This window comes from Pelodiscus sinensis, chromosome 9, assembly GCF_049634645.1.
Source record: "Pelodiscus sinensis isolate JC-2024 chromosome 9, ASM4963464v1, whole genome shotgun sequence".
Lineage (NCBI taxonomy): Eukaryota > Metazoa > Chordata > Testudines > Trionychidae > Pelodiscus > Pelodiscus sinensis.
The window spans coordinates 11,597,729-11,618,241 of record NC_134719.1 but is presented as its reverse complement, the minus strand read 5'-3'; the positions used below and the strand labels follow the sequence as shown (position 1 = coordinate 11,618,241).

The 20,513-nt window shown below is 46.9% G+C and overlaps 1 protein-coding gene across 4 annotated transcripts in view; it reads left to right on the top strand.

Moving 5' to 3' along the window:
• Positions 1-1,553: 1,553 nt before the first annotated feature.
• SSBP3 (single stranded DNA binding protein 3) overlaps positions 1,554-20,513 on the top strand; it is a 155,464-nt gene continuing 136,504 nt past the window's right edge. Inside the window, exons 1-4 of one of the 4 annotated variants that reach the window (XM_006133470.4) lie at positions 1,554-2,167; positions 2,942-3,014; positions 3,221-3,282; positions 5,223-5,307. In XM_006133470.4, coding sequence (XP_006133532.1) covers positions 2,112-2,167; positions 2,942-3,014; positions 3,221-3,282; positions 5,223-5,307 — 276 coding nt within the window. In that variant the 5' untranslated portion in view covers positions 1,554-2,111. The remainder of the gene's footprint in view (positions 2,168-2,941; positions 3,015-3,220; positions 3,283-5,222; positions 5,308-20,513) is intronic. The other 3 variants (XM_006133473.4, XM_006133471.4, XM_006133475.4) reach the window with 3 other exon arrangements.

Genomic DNA, 20,513 nt, shown 5'->3' with positions numbered 1-20,513 from the left:
GTTAACCTCTGTGTTTTACAAACCAAAAGATTTAAGGAAGTTCACGCTAGCAATTGTGACAGACTAATTTGATTACTGCTGGATCAGAGAAACCCGATTTACTCCTGCTACAAAAATGGCTGGAAACCCCTTTTTATTCTATGTAGATTGTCTCTCCCTTCCCTCCTGCTCCCAGCCACCCCCCTTCCCTGGCACAGTCACACACACACAAATCTTATTGAAAACTTACGAGTTTCCACTGGAGACTGCTCAGCAGCCCCTGTGAATGTTACCTTTCCAAATACATCTCAGTGGCCCCGCAGTGAACAGATTAAGTCGAAGGGAGCGCACAGAGTCTAGGGCTTCAGCATTTTCTCGGGAGACCATTACATTCATGGGCACATTACTCCAAAAAAAGACACCTAAAGTCTCCTTTCCAGACAGGCACATACATGCTGGGAAAGAGCGTGTGTAAAAATCTCTTTTAAAAAATGCACATTAGCACAGCGGCAGTGAACTTTAATGAGCTTGTGTGGTTTTTAGCTTAGATTAACTGTGAGACTGAGTTTTCTTACTTCCACTGTGTTTTCCCCAGGACACTGACCTAGCCTCTAATTGTTCGGTGATAGGCATGTAAGGGGGAGGGGCGTTACTTGTTTATTGGAACAGCGCAGTTAAAAAAAATCAACCCGGGCGAACAGTTTCAAGGCTCCCCTTAGGATGTATCCAAACAGGCAGCCAATCGGCGCAGACACAGGTTTTTTTCAGTTTGTCTCTTTTAAAGACACAGTACTAACCAAGTTATATCATATTTAAAGAGAAACAGGCACTAAAGAATGGGCTGGAAACACAACTCCCCCCCCCCCCCCATATCAAGAGTTTCTAACTTCACACTAGAGAGAGGGGAATAATTGCAAATTCTGGCCTGTGGCTCTTTCGGTGCAGGCAGGTTCCAGCCAGGCTCCTCGCCTGGTTCACTGTGCTAGCACCCTCGTCAATTTCCTCCCTCATCCTGGACTTTCAAGTTTGCCTTGTTTAAAAAACATGCACACCTGCCCCACGCTCCCAGTCATTTCCCGTGGCTCAGGTACTGTGCTAGGCTCCCCCCTCCCAGTCCCCGGAGTGAGGCGCTCCGAGACCTCACCCCCAGGGGGTAGAGCAGTTCGGGCGCGGGGTGACATGGACCCCCCCCCCCCAAGACAGGGTACCCAGCGCTTCCCCACGAGGGGCAGACATAGGCACAAGGGCTGAGAGCAGTGGAGGAGGAGGAGGGTCACAAGGAAATTAGGATAAAGGTAGATTGTGGGCAGCGGCGGGTAGGGATTTAAGAGCAAGGCGGGGGAAGGGGAGGAAACGGACAGCTGGGGCAGGAAGGCGGGAGGGGTGGCTGCTAGGAGGTTTGGGGCTTAGGGACAGGGCTGGGGGGGTGGAGACGGAAGGAGGTGTTAGGGGAAGAAGCTAGCGGGGACGCCTCATGGGAGAGGAAGCCGGGGAAGTGGGGTGGAGGTAGGTCGTGTATGAAAGAGGGGGAGGGCGAATGACTGGGGGAGTAAAAGGGGGGATTGGGCTTTAGGGGGCAAGGGAACGGAAGGAGGCAGTTAAGGAGGGAAAAGGAAGCCGTAGAGTAAGGGAGCTGGGAACAGCTCTCGGCCTCCAGTAGCAGGAGAAGCCCCTCACCTCGTGGGGCCCCTCCGAGGCAAGCTCTGCCCGCACAGAGCAGGCTGGCGCTCGCGTTTAGCTCGGTGTCACCTTAACATGTCGCTTGGGGGCGGGGCAGCCCCTCCCCCCCACTGGTCGTCGATAGGCCGGGGCGTGTATCAATTGTGGAACGTTGACGCCCGCCGCGTTCCATCCACAGTGTAGCCACGTTCGGTTGAGCTCGGAGTAGCCGTGGTGGGAGCAGCGGCAACAGCAGGGGAAGGAGCCGGGGGCAGGAGCTGTTCTGGGGCGATGGGGTCAGGGCCGGGGCTGGGGCTTTGACAGCTGGAGCCGGAGCCAGCGAGCGGGGGGGCAGCCAAGGCCGGGGCAAGCCACATCGAGGGGAGTGGGGCTGGGAGACCGAGCGGCACCGAAGAGACCCAGGCAGCGGCGGCAGAGCCAGTGGCGGCTTCGCCTTCTCTTCACTGCGGACCATGTTCGCCAAAGGCAAAGGCTCGGCGGTGCCCTCGGACGGGCAGGCTCGGGAAAAGTAAGCGCGACTGCGGCGAAGCTTGCGGCTCTGGAGGGGGAGTCCAATAGTTGGCGCCCTCTTCGCCCCCCACGCCCCGTTGCAGCGCGGTTCGGGGAGGTGGGGTTGGATTGGAGGCTGGAGTCCCCCCTTAATTGCTGCCCTGTCCCGGGGGAGGGGAGGCGTGCAGCTTCCACGGCGTCCTTTTGTCTGACTCTGTCTGTCCATCCATGTAAGTGTAAGGGGTGAGGGGCTTTGTTTGGGTATGATCACTTGCTCCCAGGCTCCGTGCCCCATCTGGTCCCCTCGCTTAGCGCTTGCTCTTGGAGTTCGCCTGCTAGGGCAGGCAAAGGATGTTGGAGGCAAAGGGTTTGGGGACGAAGCGGTTCTGTTCACTCCTCTCCTACATCCTCAGGTTTCCCCATGCACGTCTAGGGTTGGCCCCAGATTTCTCTTCCCCCCCCCCCCCCCCCGCCCCTTCTGGAGTTGCTGAGGCTCTGGGTTGCAGGCGGCTCCGTGACTTGGGATACTGGCTGCGTGCTGAATTGTGCATGTGCCTGGAGAAGTAATTCTGTTTCCTGCACTAAAGTAGGGTCAAGTTTTTTGGGGGGGAGGGGAGGCGAAAGGAGCGGTTCTCCTCTCCCCCCCCCCCCATACTGGTGGTGATGGCGTGCCCTTTCCTGCCAAGCTTTTCGCATGGCTCTCCCAGGAGAGGAGGCACCGTTTTGTCGAAGTGGGACGGTTTTATGAAGTGCTTTCCAATGTAATGGTGTCTGCCTTTCTGCACTTTTACAGGTTAGCTTTATACGTCTATGAATATTTGCTGCACGTAGGAGCGCAGAAATCAGCACAGACCTTTTTATCAGAGGTAAGTGGCTCTATTTATTTTTGACCCCCCCTCTCCTGATAGCCTTTGTTTTCAGAAGCAGCCACTGTGGCCTCCATTTTGAATTTTTATCACCTTTTGCCATTTATTGCTAGTTGGCCTCGGAGCCTCCTGGCTATTTGGCGGAGCGTCCTCTCTGGCTCTCCCCCTGCCTCATCTAACCGATTTGCACGCTTTCTTGTTTGTAGATCCGATGGGAAAAAAATATCACGCTAGGAGAGCCTCCTGGGTTTCTACATTCATGGTGGTGGTAAGTGTGCATTCTGAATTCTCCTGCCTCCCCCCTCCCCCCCCAAAAAAATTAAATGTTTCATCTCAACCCCACTGGCAGAAAAAAATAACCTAGGTAAAAGTTTTGGCTTTGAACCTTGCCTCATTTGAAAAATAAATGTTATGTTGTAACCGTGTATGATGGTGAACAGCAGCATTTCATTAAGGGAGAGAATGTTTTTATTTTAAATTAGTGGAAAATGTTGTTTTGTTATAATGAAGAAGAGGAGAACTTCCTGTTGGTTTGGTTTTTTAATTCTTGCTGTATGTCCCGGGTATTTTAAGTGGTGTCTGCCCCTCTACATCATCCTAAAGCAAGGGCAGAAGAGAGCTCTTGCTTCCTTTAAGATGGTGATTCAGGATGACTTGGTTGTTTTGGGGGATGGTTTTTGGGTGAGGGGAGGCAGTGCCCATTTCCTTTCAGTGCTGACTGGTGGAAATAAGTTATACAGACCCAGGAGAGGCCAGTATCTGTGGCTTATCTTTGGTAAGTGTGCTGTTGGGGCAAATGTGCAGGGTGCGTCAGTTTCTGAAGAACTGACTATTCTGCATTAGGAAACAAGGGAAGAATAATTGTGTCCATGAAGTTACTGTCAATGGATTTCAAATGCATTTTTTATTTTAAAGTTTGTGGTAGCTTTGTGAGTATGTGGTAGGTGTATGTTTGGATCTTTTTTACAATCAGCACTGGCTAGTTTGAGAGAGTTCTGGTTATATTGCCAAAGTTCAGGAAAACCAAGTTTTCATGCATGCCTACCAGTTTTCCACCTTAGGGCTGGATTTGGGAGCCTCGGAGACTGGTGGTGCTGTGAGCTCCCCTGAATTGAGTAACTGAGAACATAGTATTAGCTGGGAAAAAGAAACCCAGTTGGTAATTGCTTTTGCCAGCTTAGTGAAGGATGCAGACTAGCTTCTGAAGACTAGACCTATGGTATTACTAGTGGGAGTGTGTGTGTGTGTGTGGTGGGAGGGTTGGTTTATGTTACCTGTATAGGCAGGCTGACTTCTGCCCATGCCTGCATGTTGGGTAACAAGAGTTTGGGGAATATGCTATAGAATTGAGGCCTTTGGATCCTGCAAAACTGCAGGCGCTCTGCTTGCTGCCATATGTATACTAATACTGTCACTGGATTGTCACCCAGTCATTTTCAAGCTCTCAAGTGGCAGGATGTTGCCCTGAAACTTGCAAGTCAAGGAGAAGCAATGTGTCAGCATCTCCATGCTATGTGGGGTGAGGCTGTGTATCTGAGGGAGAGCAGTCTAGAGGTGCCTTCTGAGATGTTCATAACTGGGAATCCTGTGTGCAGTCAGTCCTGAAGAATGCACACCGTGAAAGTGTGTGCTGATTGGCTTCCCATGCTGAAGTGAAATTGCTGTGATGGTGAGGCAGGCTCATTGTGGGAATACTTCCCACCTGCTACCTGATGTGGAGGTTCAGTAGATTAACACTGGAATTTGAAACGCCAGGATTCTTGCAAAAGTTGCTCAAAGCTGTGGGGAGAGAAGGAGGGAGGCCGCTGGGACACCTTCTGGGGGACAGGAGTGAAGCGGCATCTTGAGATGTGAATGTTGATAACCTCTTAAGTTGAGGTTTTAGAAGTCCATGCATTCCTTTTCTTTCCTTTTCATCACATTGTCAGCTTATTGTAATTGTTACCAGTTCTAGTTTTGTCTCTTAAAATGTTTAAGGTAACCTGGTTTTAAATGCTTTTATTTGGAGGAATTGTTAGGTTTGGCGGGAATGAAATGAGATCCAGGATTCTGATGTGTATTAAACATTCTCGACCACAGTTGAAGTGGAAAGCTGTTCACCTTTAATGAACTGTTGGCACAGTTTGTACTATGCCACTGTACATTTACTGTTTAATATATAGGTAATAATTAGTAACCAGATCCTGTTTTGCTTTTTCTGCCGTGCAGCGTATTTTGGGACCTTTACTGTGCAGCTCCTGAAAGGCGAGATACTTGTGAACATTCAAGTGAAGCAAAAGCCTTTCATGATTACGTGAGTAACAAATTTTTAATCCTTGTTATAATTATGGGGTCAGATAGCTTGAACCTCTTCAGCACACCAAAAGCAAATGTAGCCAATTGGCAGTACCTTATTTTTTTTAATCACCAGTGTTCTGACTTGGCTGAACAGTATCTCATAATATTGCAATTATGTAAATTAGTTCAGATACTTATCTTGAGTGCTTAAAGGTGTTCTGGCTATTGGTAGAATTAAGTAGTTTTGCGTAGCAATGGACAACAAAGCTTTGCTGTAGCTGTGCTTTGGGGAAGCTTGGCTGATATTTCTCATGTTGAGAACATTGCTACAAGCCTTTTTTTTGTTGCACAGAAAAAGGTATGTAATCTGTGGATCTGAAAAGGGGAAAAATCTTCAAAGTGCAGTCCCTTTAGTGGGGGGGACAACGATCCACTCATTGCAGGCAAAGTGCACTTAAGGCTACTGGTTTGCTTGCTTTGGACATCCAGTAATTCTGTCTCAAAAATATCAATATAAAAGTACTTCATTTCATTAAGACTGCATTGCAGTCTTCTCCTTTAACCCCTTTTTGTTGAAGATCCTGTTTAAGGGCTGTGGAGTGTCTAGAAGCAAGAAATTACTTGAAAATGGTTTAGGTAGCGGCTGGGAACCTAACTTTGGTAGCTGGTTGAAAAGGCTTTGTTCTGGGATTGGATGAGAGACGGCAACTGTTTGTACTGCAGATTCACGTCCAAGGGATCCCAGATAAATAGCAGATGTGCATAATAAGGGCATCTGCAGCTGGCTTTTTTCCCTTGTAATGCTAGAAGTCGTAGGGCTGCTGTTGCTTGAGGCTTTGCAGCCATCTGAACTGTTAGTGGGGACACTGCCCCGAGCGAGGCTGGCTATTCCATGTACTCCTCCCAGCCTGTGCAAACTCTGCAGCTTGTCTCTGGGATGTGATTGCTTGCTGGCCATGGTGATTTCAGAGTCGAAGGGTTTGAAGATCTTTGATAAGAGAAGACTTCATTTTTTTTGAACCTCATCATCTTGGTGTGGCTGTCGGCAGCAGCCGGGTAACCCTGCTGGCACTCCTGAATGTTTTATGAGACCGTTTGGCACTTGAATCAGAATGGACTAGTGAGAATGCTCTGTCATTGAGATCTCTTCTGCCATATAAAGTACCATGACCTCTGCCACAGCAGGATCCAGGGCTTAGCTGTGGAGGAGGAATTGAGTTGTCTGCTCCTACCTAGGTGAGACTGTTTGAGTAGGTGCTAGCATTCACTTGAACATAAGTTGTTGAGTTATTGACAGAGGAATTTGGACTGAGGAATTGATGCAGGCTTGGGCTTGGCTGCTACATGAAAATGTCAGGGAGTTTCATTGTACTAACAGCAATCGCAGCAGTCTCCTTCCTGTCCGGCTCATAGTATTTTCAGGAGAAAATGGTGCAGAACCTTTTCCCTTCCTGTTACACTACTGCTGTCAGCCTTCTTGTGCATCTGGCAGTTGCTACTGGAACGTACGTTGAGATTTGTCCTATAAGAGTGACTTGCTGTGTAAGTTACAGACCACCCTGAAGACCTTTCAACTGCTCCATCAGTTACCTGGTAAGGCATTTGTTGTTGAGGTGGCAAAGCATGAAAGCTCTTGGGATGTAACTGCTGTTTGAAAGTATTTGCTATGAATGTGTTAAAGGTGGTGTTTCCATCTAGCCAGCGTATGTTTTCACAACAGGTTAAAAAAGAAATGTCTCAATAGTGATTCAGGATGCAGACATGTAATTGATTCCCACAATCAGGAATTGTCGAGCTGTCCCCTAGAGAAAGGGAAACAGAAATTGCTGATTTCCTTTGGTCTGTGTGGTTCTACGGTGGCTTTTCTTTTCATTGGTGAATGCTGTTCTATATGTGCTGTAGATTTTAGAACATTTCCAATGAAGTGGCAATGTCTTTTACGTGAATTTGTGTTTGTTAGATTGAATTATAAGCTGAACTTCATAATCAGGAGTATGAGTTACAAAGTGACTAACTGCTGGTCAACCAACCTTTCATATTAATGCCAACTTACACCTAAAGTTCATGAAAACTCTGCTGAGGACAGCAGCTGGACAGTCGCTCTTGAAGCATCTCTTTTCCTGAAAGTGTTAAGACTCCATGATTGGCACGATTGGCACAGGAGACCAGATTTTATTTTTTGGGTAGATCTTGGATATACCGCGAAAGGTGTTCTTAATGGTATTGTCCGCTAAGATATAGCAGCACTAGCAGCAGCCTTATAATAGTGTCTGAGGATTTAGTGTATTTAGAGAAATTAATCTTTTTTAGCTTGGTAATAATTCTAACAATAGGGATGAGTGCATTAGATTCACATAAACTTCTTTAATACATGTTGCTTTAAGCTTACAGCAAATAGACATAGTCCTGATTGTTTTTTAATTCTCAGTGTAATAGTTTCGTAACAACCCTAAGTACTTTACCTTTTTAGTTTTATTATGAAGACTCCTAAGAAGATTTTCTTTTCCACCCCAATCCTCTCCCTTCTCTTAATTGCACCGTTTATTCTCCACACCCTCTCGTTGGCCGTAAAGCGGTCAATTGTTTCTTCTTCATGTTGTTGCTTACTGTAGATGTTCATAGAGCTTTTTTCCTCAGAATCAATGTTTTCACAGCAGGAGTATATAGTGTACTTTTCAGGGCGAGGAAACTACCTGTATAAAACTTAAATATTGACCAAACAGAGGGAGCAAATGATAAATTTTTTGTATGAATAGGAGCCCATTTCTCTGAGATGGGTACATGGCCCATAGCTCTGGAGCGAGTGCTCTGAAAATGCAAACAAATGGGGCTGTGACGCTGGATTCTCTTTAAATCACAACACCAGAGCTATCTCTTGTTAACGCACTTCTATTTTCCTTTGGAGTTGGGCTCTAGGGTGATGGTGATGCCAGTCTTTGTGTACGTAGCACGCGGAAGGATAAGGAGCTTTTCTTTTTTTAGGCGGTGGAGTTGGGGGAGAATTTATCTTCTCGAGGTTACTAAGGAGCACCAAAGTCTGAATGGAGGCTCCCGTCATCTTCTGAACTCTCTCTTAAATTGCTGTTCCAAAGCAGAACATCTGTTACAGAAGCTGAAAAGAGTGTTTGAAAATGTGAGAACTGCCTTGCATGTTGCATGATTTAAGGGCTGGGCTCTTCCCCAGCAACCTCCCTGCTCTGCCCCCCCCTCCTCCTTCTACGTCTTCCGTCCCCTGAGTTATGCAGCCCCCCGGGGGCTTAGTACAAGGTGGCAGCAGAGATCTTCTCCCCTCCTCCGCTCACTGTAGTGGTGGGAGTCCCAGAAGCAGGGCAAAGCACACACAGCAGTCTGTGCTGTTCTGCCATTGCCTAGCCTGGTTGCTCCACTTCACCTTGGCGGTGAGAAGCAGAACGCCCAGCCCCTGTCCCCCCGAGCCCTGTATCGTTCAGGAGAGTGGAATGGACCAGGCCGGGGTGCTCTGCTTCCCATCACCACTGTGCAGCGGCTCGACCTGGCTTGGAGATGGGTGCTGTCCTGCAGCTGCAATGAATGTGAGGAGGCCTGTCCCCTGTTGCTGCCCTATGCCACCTCCCCCTCCCCCTCTCCCTCAGTAGTCCCCCTGGGCTCTGCAGATGGTTGGGGCAGCTGCCCTAAACCATCATATGGAGAAGATAGGTCTGCCTAAAGATTACGGGGTTTGATTCCTTGTCCCTTGCTCATTGGGGCCTGAAGGGGCTGGCAGTACTGTTCCTATGTGGCTTAAGCAGCAACCTCTTGAACCTGTAATGACAGATAGTGGTAGATTCAGAAAGGACTCCCAAGCAGAGTCCTAGAGAGTGTGTTTGGTTGCGATTTGGGATCGCAAAGTATGGGGTTGAAGTGGGAACTTTTCGAAGAAAGTGCTGGAGTGGGGAAAGTGCTTTAACAATTACTGTTGCTTGTGCTCAACATGAGACTCAAAAAGACTCCTTTGTAAATCATGAACAGAGTGGGCAGAACAGCGTTTCATGTGCTGGATGTGGTAAAACTATCCCATTACACAGCATGTCACAGGTTTGTAGAACATCATGTTTATACTTCACCAATTACAGACCTTGGTTTTTGGCGATTGCATGTGTCTGCAATGCATGAAATGACATTAATGTACCGAGACACTTTGCATTTGCTACTCCACTGCAAAAGTGCATGACTCTCTGCTTTCACTTTCGTGTGAATGGGGCACTGGCAAATAACCAGCTTTAGATGTTTTGGTCTTAAAACCTCTTGCGCTTGACAACTAGCATGAAATGATACGCCAGTTGAAACACACTTCAAACTTGGCAAGTTTCCCTTCCATGCTGCTTTCCCGTTGTTTATCTTGGAGGTGTGGTCCTTTGGAGACATGAAGAGGCACATCTCTCAAGATCAACTGGCTTAGGGAATGCAGGCTTTGGAGTAAGAGCAGCAGCGTGCTTCATTAGCACAGTATTAAGTGTGGTATTTGCATGCTGTGTAATTTCCATTTCACTTACCAATATAACCTTATGAAAACTAATAGTAGCAGCAGGAGAAATTACCAATTCCCCCCCATCAAGTTTTAATATTTAAATAAAAATCACACTTCCTTAATAAACACAGTTCTTACCTGGTTACAAAAGGCAGTTTCCACTGAGTCTGAGCTGTTAACTTGGTTTGAGAGATGCTGTGCTTTTGGTGAGGTGGTTTATCAAGTAGTGGGCGTATAAGTTTACGAGCAGGTGTCTTTAAGGGGTTATTTTTCTATCCAGAGCAAGTCAAACTACTATAGCTTTCCAGTGTGTCTCAAAAGCCAGTACTCCTAAGTAAATTATTCTTGTTTGTAGCTTTGCTATAGTTGGTATATTACCAATCATGTACAGAAACAGCTCATCCAAAAATAAAAAGCATTAAAAGCGACATTCATTTTAGGCCACATACATGGGTTTCCAGTTAACTCTTACAATTTGTCCTGTTCTAAACTTTGCATTCAGCCCGTAGCAATTAATATACTGATTTCGGGATCTTGCATGCAGGATCAAATCAAATTGGACGTGTTTCTTTTATTCTCTGCTTCAGTTTGGGGATTGTGGAAACCTCAAAAGAGCATGTGGGGGAGAAATATCCAAAATCTGTCTCTAGTTTCAGTATTTTTGTGTGTGTTTCCAATAGAAAATGTTATCCTCTCTCTGGAGGTTACTGCTGTTGGCAAGGCTGCCTTTATCTTGCTTCTCGGCAAAGCCCCTCTGTAAGCACACTCGTATTACAGTGTGCGCTGTGTTGCCAGACACTCTTGTTGCAGGTTTCATTGTGCGTCTTCTGAGCCGGTGAGCTACAAAAGGATTGTACAGCATGACAGGGAATTTCAACCACCACGTTATCTCAGAATTGGCCGATTGATGGTTGCAGTTCAGCATTTCAACATTGTGAAAGCCAATACAATTTGAGTTAGCTGTGATGACTGCCAGTTTAAATACCGCAGTGAATTTCTGTCAAATAGCTAATACATAGAATGGGGAATTGCAGAAAACTTGATCACCAGAACCACTTTAGTCGATTTTGGCCTCAAGCTACAGAAAATGAACTTAAATCTAGTTGACTGTCGCTACATACTTTTTGTGGCATTACTCTGTCTGCATAGCCTCCTTCAAGCTGAACTTGGAAGAAGAGAAGTATTGAGAAAAAACTCACTTTTTTGGTCACATGAGATTTTAAAAATTCTCCCATTGCATTCATATAGGTTTCAAAAGGTGTTTTGGCCCCTTAGGGTGGCTGATGGGTGAGAATGTTAGATCATTATTTCACATGTTTGCATGGAAAATAAAGCATTGTGTTTAACAAGCTAAATGGCTTTAGAAAATGTAAATCAATCCAGCTTTTCCTGTTCAACTTCTCCAGGCTTGTTGGAAGATGGGCAGTGCAAGGAAAGCTATGATTAGTCCGGGAAAAGATGGTATGGCTAGTTCAGTTAAAAAAAAATCTCCTTTGCTTCAGCTATCAAGCAATCCCTGTTTATTTTTTTCCCTTTGAACATACAAAATTTGCCCCTTTGTGTTTAGTTTGAATTAAATGGTATCATTTGAAAATCTCTGGTGTTAAGGATCCTCAGACTTCATTGCACCGTGATCCCTTTCGACAACAAAAATTACTTCACAATCCCAGGCATGGGGACCCAAGCCTGAGCAGCCCCAATCCTTATTGCCCTAGGGTGGGGATAGGATGCAAAGCCCAAACCCCAGAGCCCCAAGCACAGGGGAAGGGGGAGGGGCAGGGGAAAAACAGCCCAAAGGCTTCAGCCCCAGGTGGGAAGCCTATAACCTAAGCCCCTATTCTCAGGGCTGGAGCCTGGCTTCAGCTTTGGACCTGAATGGTGGGGTCAGACTTTGACATTGGACCCCATCGAGTCTGAGTCAGTCCTGGTGACCCCACTAAAATGGGGTCATAACCCACTCTGAGGTCCTGAGACACATTTGGAGAACCACTTCCTTATGTAGTGCAAAACCAGCAGATCCAGTGTTAGTATTTTGGTTCTGACGGGCTTCAATTATTGGTGTTACTATGCATAATTTTAATCAATAGGGAAATTGGACGCAAGCAGGGGTCTTTCAGCAGAGCATTGTCCAGGCTGAATAAGATCATAGGTATTTCAGTTGTGCTCCCTCAGTGGCTGCACACCAAGTATAGAATCCAGACAGTGGTTTTTCAACCCTGAAAACTAAGCTGCCAATTCCTTGGCTGGGGCTGTACTGTAGAAGGTGTTGACTTCTTAGGCTATGTCTACGCTATGGGGCTTTATTGGAAAAAGGTACGCCAAAGAAACCAGAAGAGCAGATGCGTTGCATGGACGTGGCTGAGTTTTTCCAGGAAACCCTGTAGTCTAGACCAGTGGTGTGCAACGGGGGGGGGGTGTTTGCAGCTGCCTTTCTGGGATGGGGGTTGCAGTGCCATGCTGGCCGCCATTTTGTTTTCCTTGCTCTGCAACCAACTTACACACAGGGGGATGGAGGGAGTGGCAGGAAAGCTGAGTGGTGCTTTCAATTAAAGGGGGCCATTGTGTTGGGGATTTTTTTTTTTTTGGCTCAACAAAAACTGTTCCTGGCTCTGGGGGTCGCAAATTAAAAAAGGTTGAGCAATGCTGGTCTAGACATAGCCTCAGGGATGTGTTGTGCCCATAGGTATCTGTAGGGGGAATCTCCACCCCTGTTACTCCTTCACTATCAGCAACAACAAAAATGAGGTTTTTATTGCGTGGCCTTGTTCCCACAACTTCCACTAACCTGGAAACCTGTGCAATCACATGCAACTAGCACAATGCCTTTGTGTTTGGTGTCCTTTAAACTAGTGTTTGTAGTAGGGATATCAAATCCTGTTTAATTGGTTAACGTTGGTTAACTAACGGGGGGGGAGGGGGAGAAGGAAGAGTCACTCCAGCCCAGCTGGAACAGCCCCCCCACTCGCTGCTGGACTGGAATAGCCCATGCTTACCCCTGCTCTCCTGCTGAGGGCAGGACCTGAACTGGCTGGACTGGAGCAGTCTCAGCCTGCACCGCGGTGGATGGGTTTTTGCTTCATTAGTGTCCTTTATTCTTGGTCACTTTAAACTCATGCATCTCAGCAGAAAGCAGGATGTCCTGAGCCTATAAGACAGTGGCTTCTCAACCTTTCTAGCCTACTGTACCCCTTGTTAGGAGCCTGGTCTTGTGTACCTCGAGTTCCTCTTCCCTTAAAACTGCTTGCTTACTCAATCAGATGTAAAAATACAAAAGTGTCACAGCACACTAGTGCTACCCTGTTGCTGGCTTTCTCATTTTACCATATAATTTTAAAATAAAACGACTGGCATAAAACTATTGTACTTACATTTCAGCATATAGAGCAGTATAAACAAGTCCTTATCTGTATGAAATTTTAGTTTGTACTGATTTGGCTCATGCTTTTTTCTATAACCTGCTGTAAAATGAGGCAAGTGTAGATGAGTTGGCTTCCCCCTTAGGACCTCTGTATACTCCAGGGCAATATAACGTGTGCCTATGGTTGAGAGCCACTGCCCTGAGAGATGGCAAAGTGTGCATGTGTTACGCAGGCCTAACCATGGATTCGTGTGAATGGTCAGTTGATAAATCATGTGCGGTTCTGGATATTCGGTATCTGTTATAGACTGTTCATGTGTGTAATTCTTGCCATCTCTTCAGCATCAACGAAGAGCTGCTGTTCTGTGCTGAAGAGCTTGTGTGGTAAACCCATAGCCTAAAACTTCTTGGAAGTTGCTAGGCTGGGCAACTGTCTTATCAGGACTTATCAAGGTTGCAGTGCCATGCTGGCCGCCATTTTGTTTTCCTGGCTCGGCACCCGACTTACACACACGGGGGTGGGGGAGTGGCAGGAAAGCCGAGTGGTGCTTTTAATTAAAGGGGGCCATTGTGTTGGGTTTTTTTTGGGGGGGGGGGCTCAAAAAAAACCTGTTCCTGACTTCAGTGAGCTGGTCTAAGCACCTCTCCTTTCACTTCTGAAATGGGGAACGATATGGGGCAGTGGGGGTGACCTAGACTAGTGCCTAGGCAGCAGGAGTGCCCTTCCGTCATCTCGGTGGGTTGCAAGACTGTTAACCAAGATGGGCCTCCCGGGATGGTTAACTCTGCTTGCTGGGTGTGGTGATTGAGCCATAGCAGAGCTTTGGAGAGTTCACGGCTCTCCCAATGTTGTGTGCAATCAGCACGCACCTCACTTCACGTGGCCTTGCTCTACGCATATGTCACATCTGAAGGACTTGTAGGGGGAAAAAAACTATGTGGTTGAAAACCAGCACAATCTGGCAACCCTACATAATCAGCCCGTGTGGCCACTGGCCAATCAGATTCTGTTTGCGGAAACTGGTGCGCGCACGTGTTAGCCAGTTAGTGACATACTGTGCCATTTAAAAGTTTGGACCCAAAAGGCTAGGGTTGACAGGAGTTCAGTGGCCAAGTAGAAAATCAGTCACACCTGTACTGCACTGGCCACAGCATCCTTTACAGCAGCAGTGATGCTGGAACACCAGCCCTGCTGCTGCGATAGAGCAGAATCTGTTGCATGCAAGGAGCTGTGAAGAATCAAATTTTGTCACATGGAAAGAGGGGATTGCCAGAAAACTTCCCTCCCTTGTGGCTTTGCTAAGGAAATGCTTGCTCAGAAACAAACTCAACAGCCTGTTTCCCTGGTAAGAAATATGCCTTTTCTGTCTCCAAGGAATATCCATATCCCTACAGTAGGGCCAGAGTTTCCCAATAGGCAACTAAGGATACGTCTAGACTACAAGCCTCTTTCGAAAGAGAGCGTCTAGACAGTAGCCTGTTTTTCAAGGGGGTGGGGGGAAGAGAGAGACCTGCTTTTTTGAAAGAGAGCACCCAGGCAGTCTAGATGCTCTTTTGAAAAAGCACTGCTTGTGTTTAATACAACTTTTTTTTCGAAAGAGCACTTTCAAATAACCTGCCATGTTCTTTCAATTTAATTTCAAAAGAATGCGGCAGCAGTTTAGACGCACATGAAGTTTTTTGGGGGGGGAGAGGGTGGAAATCTGTAGTGTAGACATACCCTCACAGAGGAAATTTCTTAATGTTTGGCATCTTTTCAGGGTTGTCTGTAAAACCCCTAAGAAGAATGTAGATTTTTCTCTCAGTGTAGCAAAACATGCTGATTTTTATGGTCTTCTATCCATGTGACTGCTCATCTCTTTGTGGATGGATGGAGACATATAAGGGCAAAGGATGGTCATCTGTTCAGTAAGAATCTGTGTCTTTAAGAGCTTCAGTAATAATCTCCAAAGCATACACTTACATAACTTCTTAGGGGTTCCCATCCCACTCCCCCAAAATAGACGTTCACTGTTTTATGAGCCAAATATGATTAAGCTTGTCTGGATAGTTGATATCTATCGAAGACGTAAAACTGCTTCCTTAAAAAACACTCCATTGAAGCTCTTGATATACAAAGTTATGCTGTTTTAATAACATTGATGTTTGTTGCAGACAAAACCATCTCTTTGGCCTCAGAGTGATAGCATGCTTATAATAAAGATTATTTAAGTCTTGGGGGAATGCAGCAGAGCTGGGAGAACATGTGGTTTTTAAAGCAATACTTTCATTTAGTTGATATTGGTAGAAAAATAGTTCACTAAACCTGAGGTCATGGTGCAGAACTTGTGCTGCAGTCTTTGTGATTTGGGGTTCCTAAATATTTATCCTGTTCTGTCCCTAATGAAAACAAATTGTCAACAGTTGTTCAGTAACTGACTAAATTAAAATCTGTAATTAGTCAATTAGATTAAAGAGTTGGCACAACCTGATTGTATCATGCTGGTTAGGTTATTAAGAGAAAGGGTGTGATTTTTAATTACTGAATGCTAATTTTGACAGTTTCAAATAGAAACAGACGTTTTTCCCCCTCTGATTCTGACTGCCTCTGTAAAGTAAAGCAACAACATTTTATTTTATGCCAGCTAATAGTCAGAAGATGCGAACTTTTCTCAGATTTAAATCCACAAGGGATTCCATCGGTTAAAGAGTTTGGGTGGGGGGTGTCTGGTGGGGAGAGTTACATTAAAGAAAATGTTTTAAAAAATTGTCGTCTTGAAGACGGTCAGTAGCAAAATAAATCACTTTGTAATATAAGCAAACACAAATGGAATTTGTGCTTCCGGAGTGGAAGGGGATTTTTTCCCCCCTTGTAAGAGCTCAGCTCTGAAGTTAGCACGCCACAAAATATGGCCACTGAAGGATCAAAATCTGATGTGCTTGTAGCAAGTGAAACGATCCAATCATAGATTTGTTTGATGCAGTGTTGTTTTGGGGATTGACGTGTAGGAAACATCTCTTCTCTCTCCTTCCCCCCCCCCCCCCCCATCCTGTGGGCATTGCTCATGGTTCCCTCCTCCCCCCATTCTCCAGTGTTCTTGTTTGCTGAGATTCCATGTCATCTATGTCCGCTTTGTGGAGGTGCATGCTTTATATCCTTTCTCCTGCCTGTTCTCTCCTGCTTAAAGGCCATTCTGACTGGCCTTTAGCCAATAGGTGTGTAGTGCTGAGATGTCAGTGATACAGAAGTGAGTCATTTTTTTTTTTCCAGCCACCTCCTCCCCCCATGGTGTGTTAGCTTGATCATCATTGGAGGGGACCCGTGGCATTTGGAAAATGAAGCCAGTGAGGAAGGAGTAGGTAGTTAGGGTGAGGGAACCGCTTTGCTGGCACTATAAAAGGCTGCTTTTTTGTTTGTGATGGAGGATTCCATTGTTTGCTGCATGAGGACAGAGCCACCAGAAATGTCAAGCAGCCAGGTGGCGCTGTTCTGAGATGCTTGTGGTAGACTTCTGCTCAGGGGCTTCAGGGTGCCATTGAACACCCCGCTCTCCCCCCCTCTCCCCGGCCAATGAAAGTTTGGGGGTGGGTGTTCTTAAGGGTCCAGATGCTGAGACACTTGTAACTCTGGCTACATGCAGAGCTTCATTCATTTTCTTTGTAGTCCTTTCAGAAGAACAAAGAAAATGGAGCAGAAGGTGCATATGCAGTTTATGTACAAAAACAGGGGGATGACCTGTTATGTTGGAGAGCTTGCTGAATGGACAGTATGGGCCAGCTTGGTCCTGCAAGGTAGGCAGCAAAGGGGGGTTGGAAGAAGGGAGCAGAATTTAGTTGAAGGCCAGAAGGGACTATCACAGACCACCAGCACCCACATACTAAACCTAACAGCCACAATGTGACAGAAGCATTACAGTCCTCAGGACAAAAGGTCTCTCTGCTTTTCTGGTTGGTAATTGAAGCGTTGTTAGGTCAGTGCAACATGTATGGGTATGAGCGAGGCTTTCCTGTTCGCCTGATCGTTTCCTTCCTTATCTCGGAAACTTGGATTTTCTCCTACCTTTTGTTACATGTTTTTTCATTTCAAACAGCCTCTTGCTCAGTTGAAAACGGCTGCAGGCCAAGTCTAGGGAGCTAACCAAGTACAGGGCTTGTTAAAATACTGCACATGCGTTTGCATGCTGCTGTTCTATGGATCTGTGAAACAGAATACAAAGTCACCTTTGCTCAGATGATAAGTAAATTAAATGGCAACTGATTGGGCAAAATCCTTGCTTGTGCACAGGGTTTTAGAGGGGCTGTCGGTACCACTGTTGGATGATTTCCTTTAAGGAGCCATGTAAAGGTAAGAGATTAAAGAATAGGAGAGAACCCTAATGCTGAAATGGTTTCATTTAATTGACTTCAGTCTAGCTGCAAGAGAATGGACATAAAACTGCCTCAGTTCTCTGTTCTTGTGCAATTAAACATCCAGTGTCCGGGGTCTGAGTGTGAACGCCTGATAAACTGCTTTGGATGCACTGTGCAGTTGGATGGCTTTCTGAGGTTTCATCTCCAGAAAACCACAGATGCAGTTCATTTTGCGTTAATGTTTCCTGCTGTTTAGCAGGAGCCTCAGAGCGGAGCGTGCCCTTTAAAGGCATAAACTTTTGACGTGTTGCTGGTGCTTGGGATTTTATTTACCGATTACGGTAGAATCAAAAGTGACTTGAACGCCCCCTTCTGAAAAAGAAAATGAGTACTTTGTCAGGAGAGCTTGTTGCTGACTTGTTTTCCTTTTCAGTTCCAAAGCACTGGTGAGTGAAAACAAGGGAAGAAACAGACTGTAAACTCTCTGCAACCTGGAAGCTGTTTGACAAAGTGGCCATAGAGTGTGTTCCCATTTGTGCCACTGAAGACCTGATGTGTAACCTTGGGAGGTCACATCCCCTATTTGTGTTTCTTCCTCTGATTTCTCCATATAGTTAGCTCTTTGGGGCACAGATTTTGTGGTCATGTACAGCACTAAGCACATTAGGTCTGGATTCTCAATTGGAGGGAACATTTTAGGTACTCAGACAGGAATAATCTACTATATATTTGAGTTTGTGTCTGTCTGTCCATCCATCTGTGAGTCCATTTGTTCAAGAACTCCTCCTAAGCCCATGGTGCTCAAGCAGTTCTGACGCAGTAGCCACTATAGTGGCTATTGCTATAGTGAACTAGCTACACTCAACTGGCCAAATAGCCACATGTGTATCCTGTCTTCCAACAGTGGCCAATGCCAGATGCCCCAGAGGGAGTGAACAGAACAGGTAATCCTCGTGTGATCCCTCTCCTGTCATCCATTTCCAACCTCTGACAAACAGAAGCTAAGGACACCATTCCTACCCATCCTGGCTAATAGCCATTGATGGACCTAACCTCCATGAATTTATCTAGTTCTTTTTTGAAGCCTGTTTAAAGTTCTAGTCTTCACAACATCCTCTGGCAAGGAGTTCCACAGGTTGACTGTGTATTGCATGAAGAAAAACTTCCTTTTATTTATTTTAAACCTGCTACCTATTAATTTCATTTGATTTCCATAACATAGGAACTAGAGGTCACAAGTAAATAACTTTTCCTTATTCACTTTTTCTACACCAGTCCCGATTTTATAGACCTCTATCAATTCCCCCCTTACTCTCCCCTTTTCTAAGCTGAAAAGAGCTTAGGACCACAGTCCTAAATGGTAAGCGCTAGGACCACCAAATTGGGTCTGCAGCTTCCATTTTCCATAACTTAAAGCAAGATCTGGGTTTGGTTGTGCTAGGACCATGATTGTTTCTCATCTAGCGGAAAGGGAGGTGTGATAGCAGGGACAGTTATACTCATGAATGAACATCAGGGGGCCATTATAGCCCAGAATGACCACAAAAGGGCGGCAAATGCCCCAACCCTGTGAAGCAGCTGCTGATAGGGCCATGCAGCCCCCCCCCCCTCAATCTGGGCTGGCCCCGGGGAGCAGCCGCTGACCACCCCCATGCCTCCAACCCCCACACTTCAACCCCTGCTCTGAAGGAGCCAAGCAATGCCTGAGAAGTGGTCTTGTATACTATAACAATGCTGTAGGCCAGTGGTCCCCAATGCGGTGCCCGCGGGCGCCATGGCGCCCGCTGGGGCATTTGTGCGCACCTGCCGAAAACCTGGGCCGGCCCCGCGCGCGGCTCACTGGAGGTGCTGGCCCCAGGTGCGCGGCGCTCGGGCGGCCTCAGCCCTGGGGCACATGCGGATGTGCGGCGCCGGTGCCGCCCCAGGCGCGTGGCTCAGACGGCGGCGCCGGCCCTGGGTCCACGGCACAAGGTGCTCGGGCTGCCCCGGCCCTGGGGCACATGCCGGCGCCGGGTGCAAGGACATCCCCGTCCCTGGCGTGTCCCAGGACGCGCGGCCCCACCCCCCGGGTGCCCGGCGCGTGAGTGGCCCCACCGCCCGGGAGCCTCTAAAGGTTGGGGACCACTGCTGTAGGCGCAGGGAGTCATTTTAGGTGAAAATACTTGCATCGGTGTGACACAGTCTCTTTACATCATTAGAGAAGGTAGAAAGTACCCTTCCAGATTTGCTGGGTGTTTTTTTTAAATAATCCGCAACCCCTGCCTAGGAGGTAGTGGGGTGTGATTGTGCATTTCACAACATTTACAGGGCGAGCAGATTGCTTCTTGAACCTCCTGCTAGTTACTCGAGCTTTCCATCTTCTGTCCGTGCCTGCCAAATACCTTTTGTCCGTCCAGGGAGTGAGTGGATGCCGCTTTCCAGACAACCTAGGTAAACCCAAAGGTTAATCCCCTTCCCGTGAGTCAGCTAGTTTGTCACAGCTCGGCCGTCACTGGGTGGAATTCAGATCACATCTGTCACTTGTTGGTTTCTTTTGTCCTGAACTGGCATCGAAACCTGCTCCCCAGGTTCTGAGCGAACAGGCATAGATGTCGTAATGTGCTGTGGTTTAAATGCACAGGAGAGAGTGGGTCCACGCAGGGCCTTTAACGGGGTTGAAGCAGTAAGGGTGCCTGTCTAGCACAAGAACGGATTCCGATCCGAGAACGATGGTGAAGGTGGTTACTTGGGCTATTTTGTGATGTCCTCACAGTGAGAGGCCTTGAGAATTGAGGGCGGAAGGAGAGTTAAGGGAAATAATACTGGAAGCCTTGAAAAACCAAACCAGCGTGCGAGAGAGGAGAGCTGCTGTTTCTTTAAGCGGAAAATGCTGTTGGTTTTCTGCTAACTGTGGGGGAGGGGTGATGTGTTTTACCCTGGTGACTTGATGAGAGTGAGGTTTGTAGCCAGCTTTCAGCTTAAGCCCTGACACAGCAGGATGGGAGGAGCAAGGAATAGCCGCTGCCTCACAAGTGCAGCTCAGTGCAGATCAGAGGTTTCCTTGGCTCTT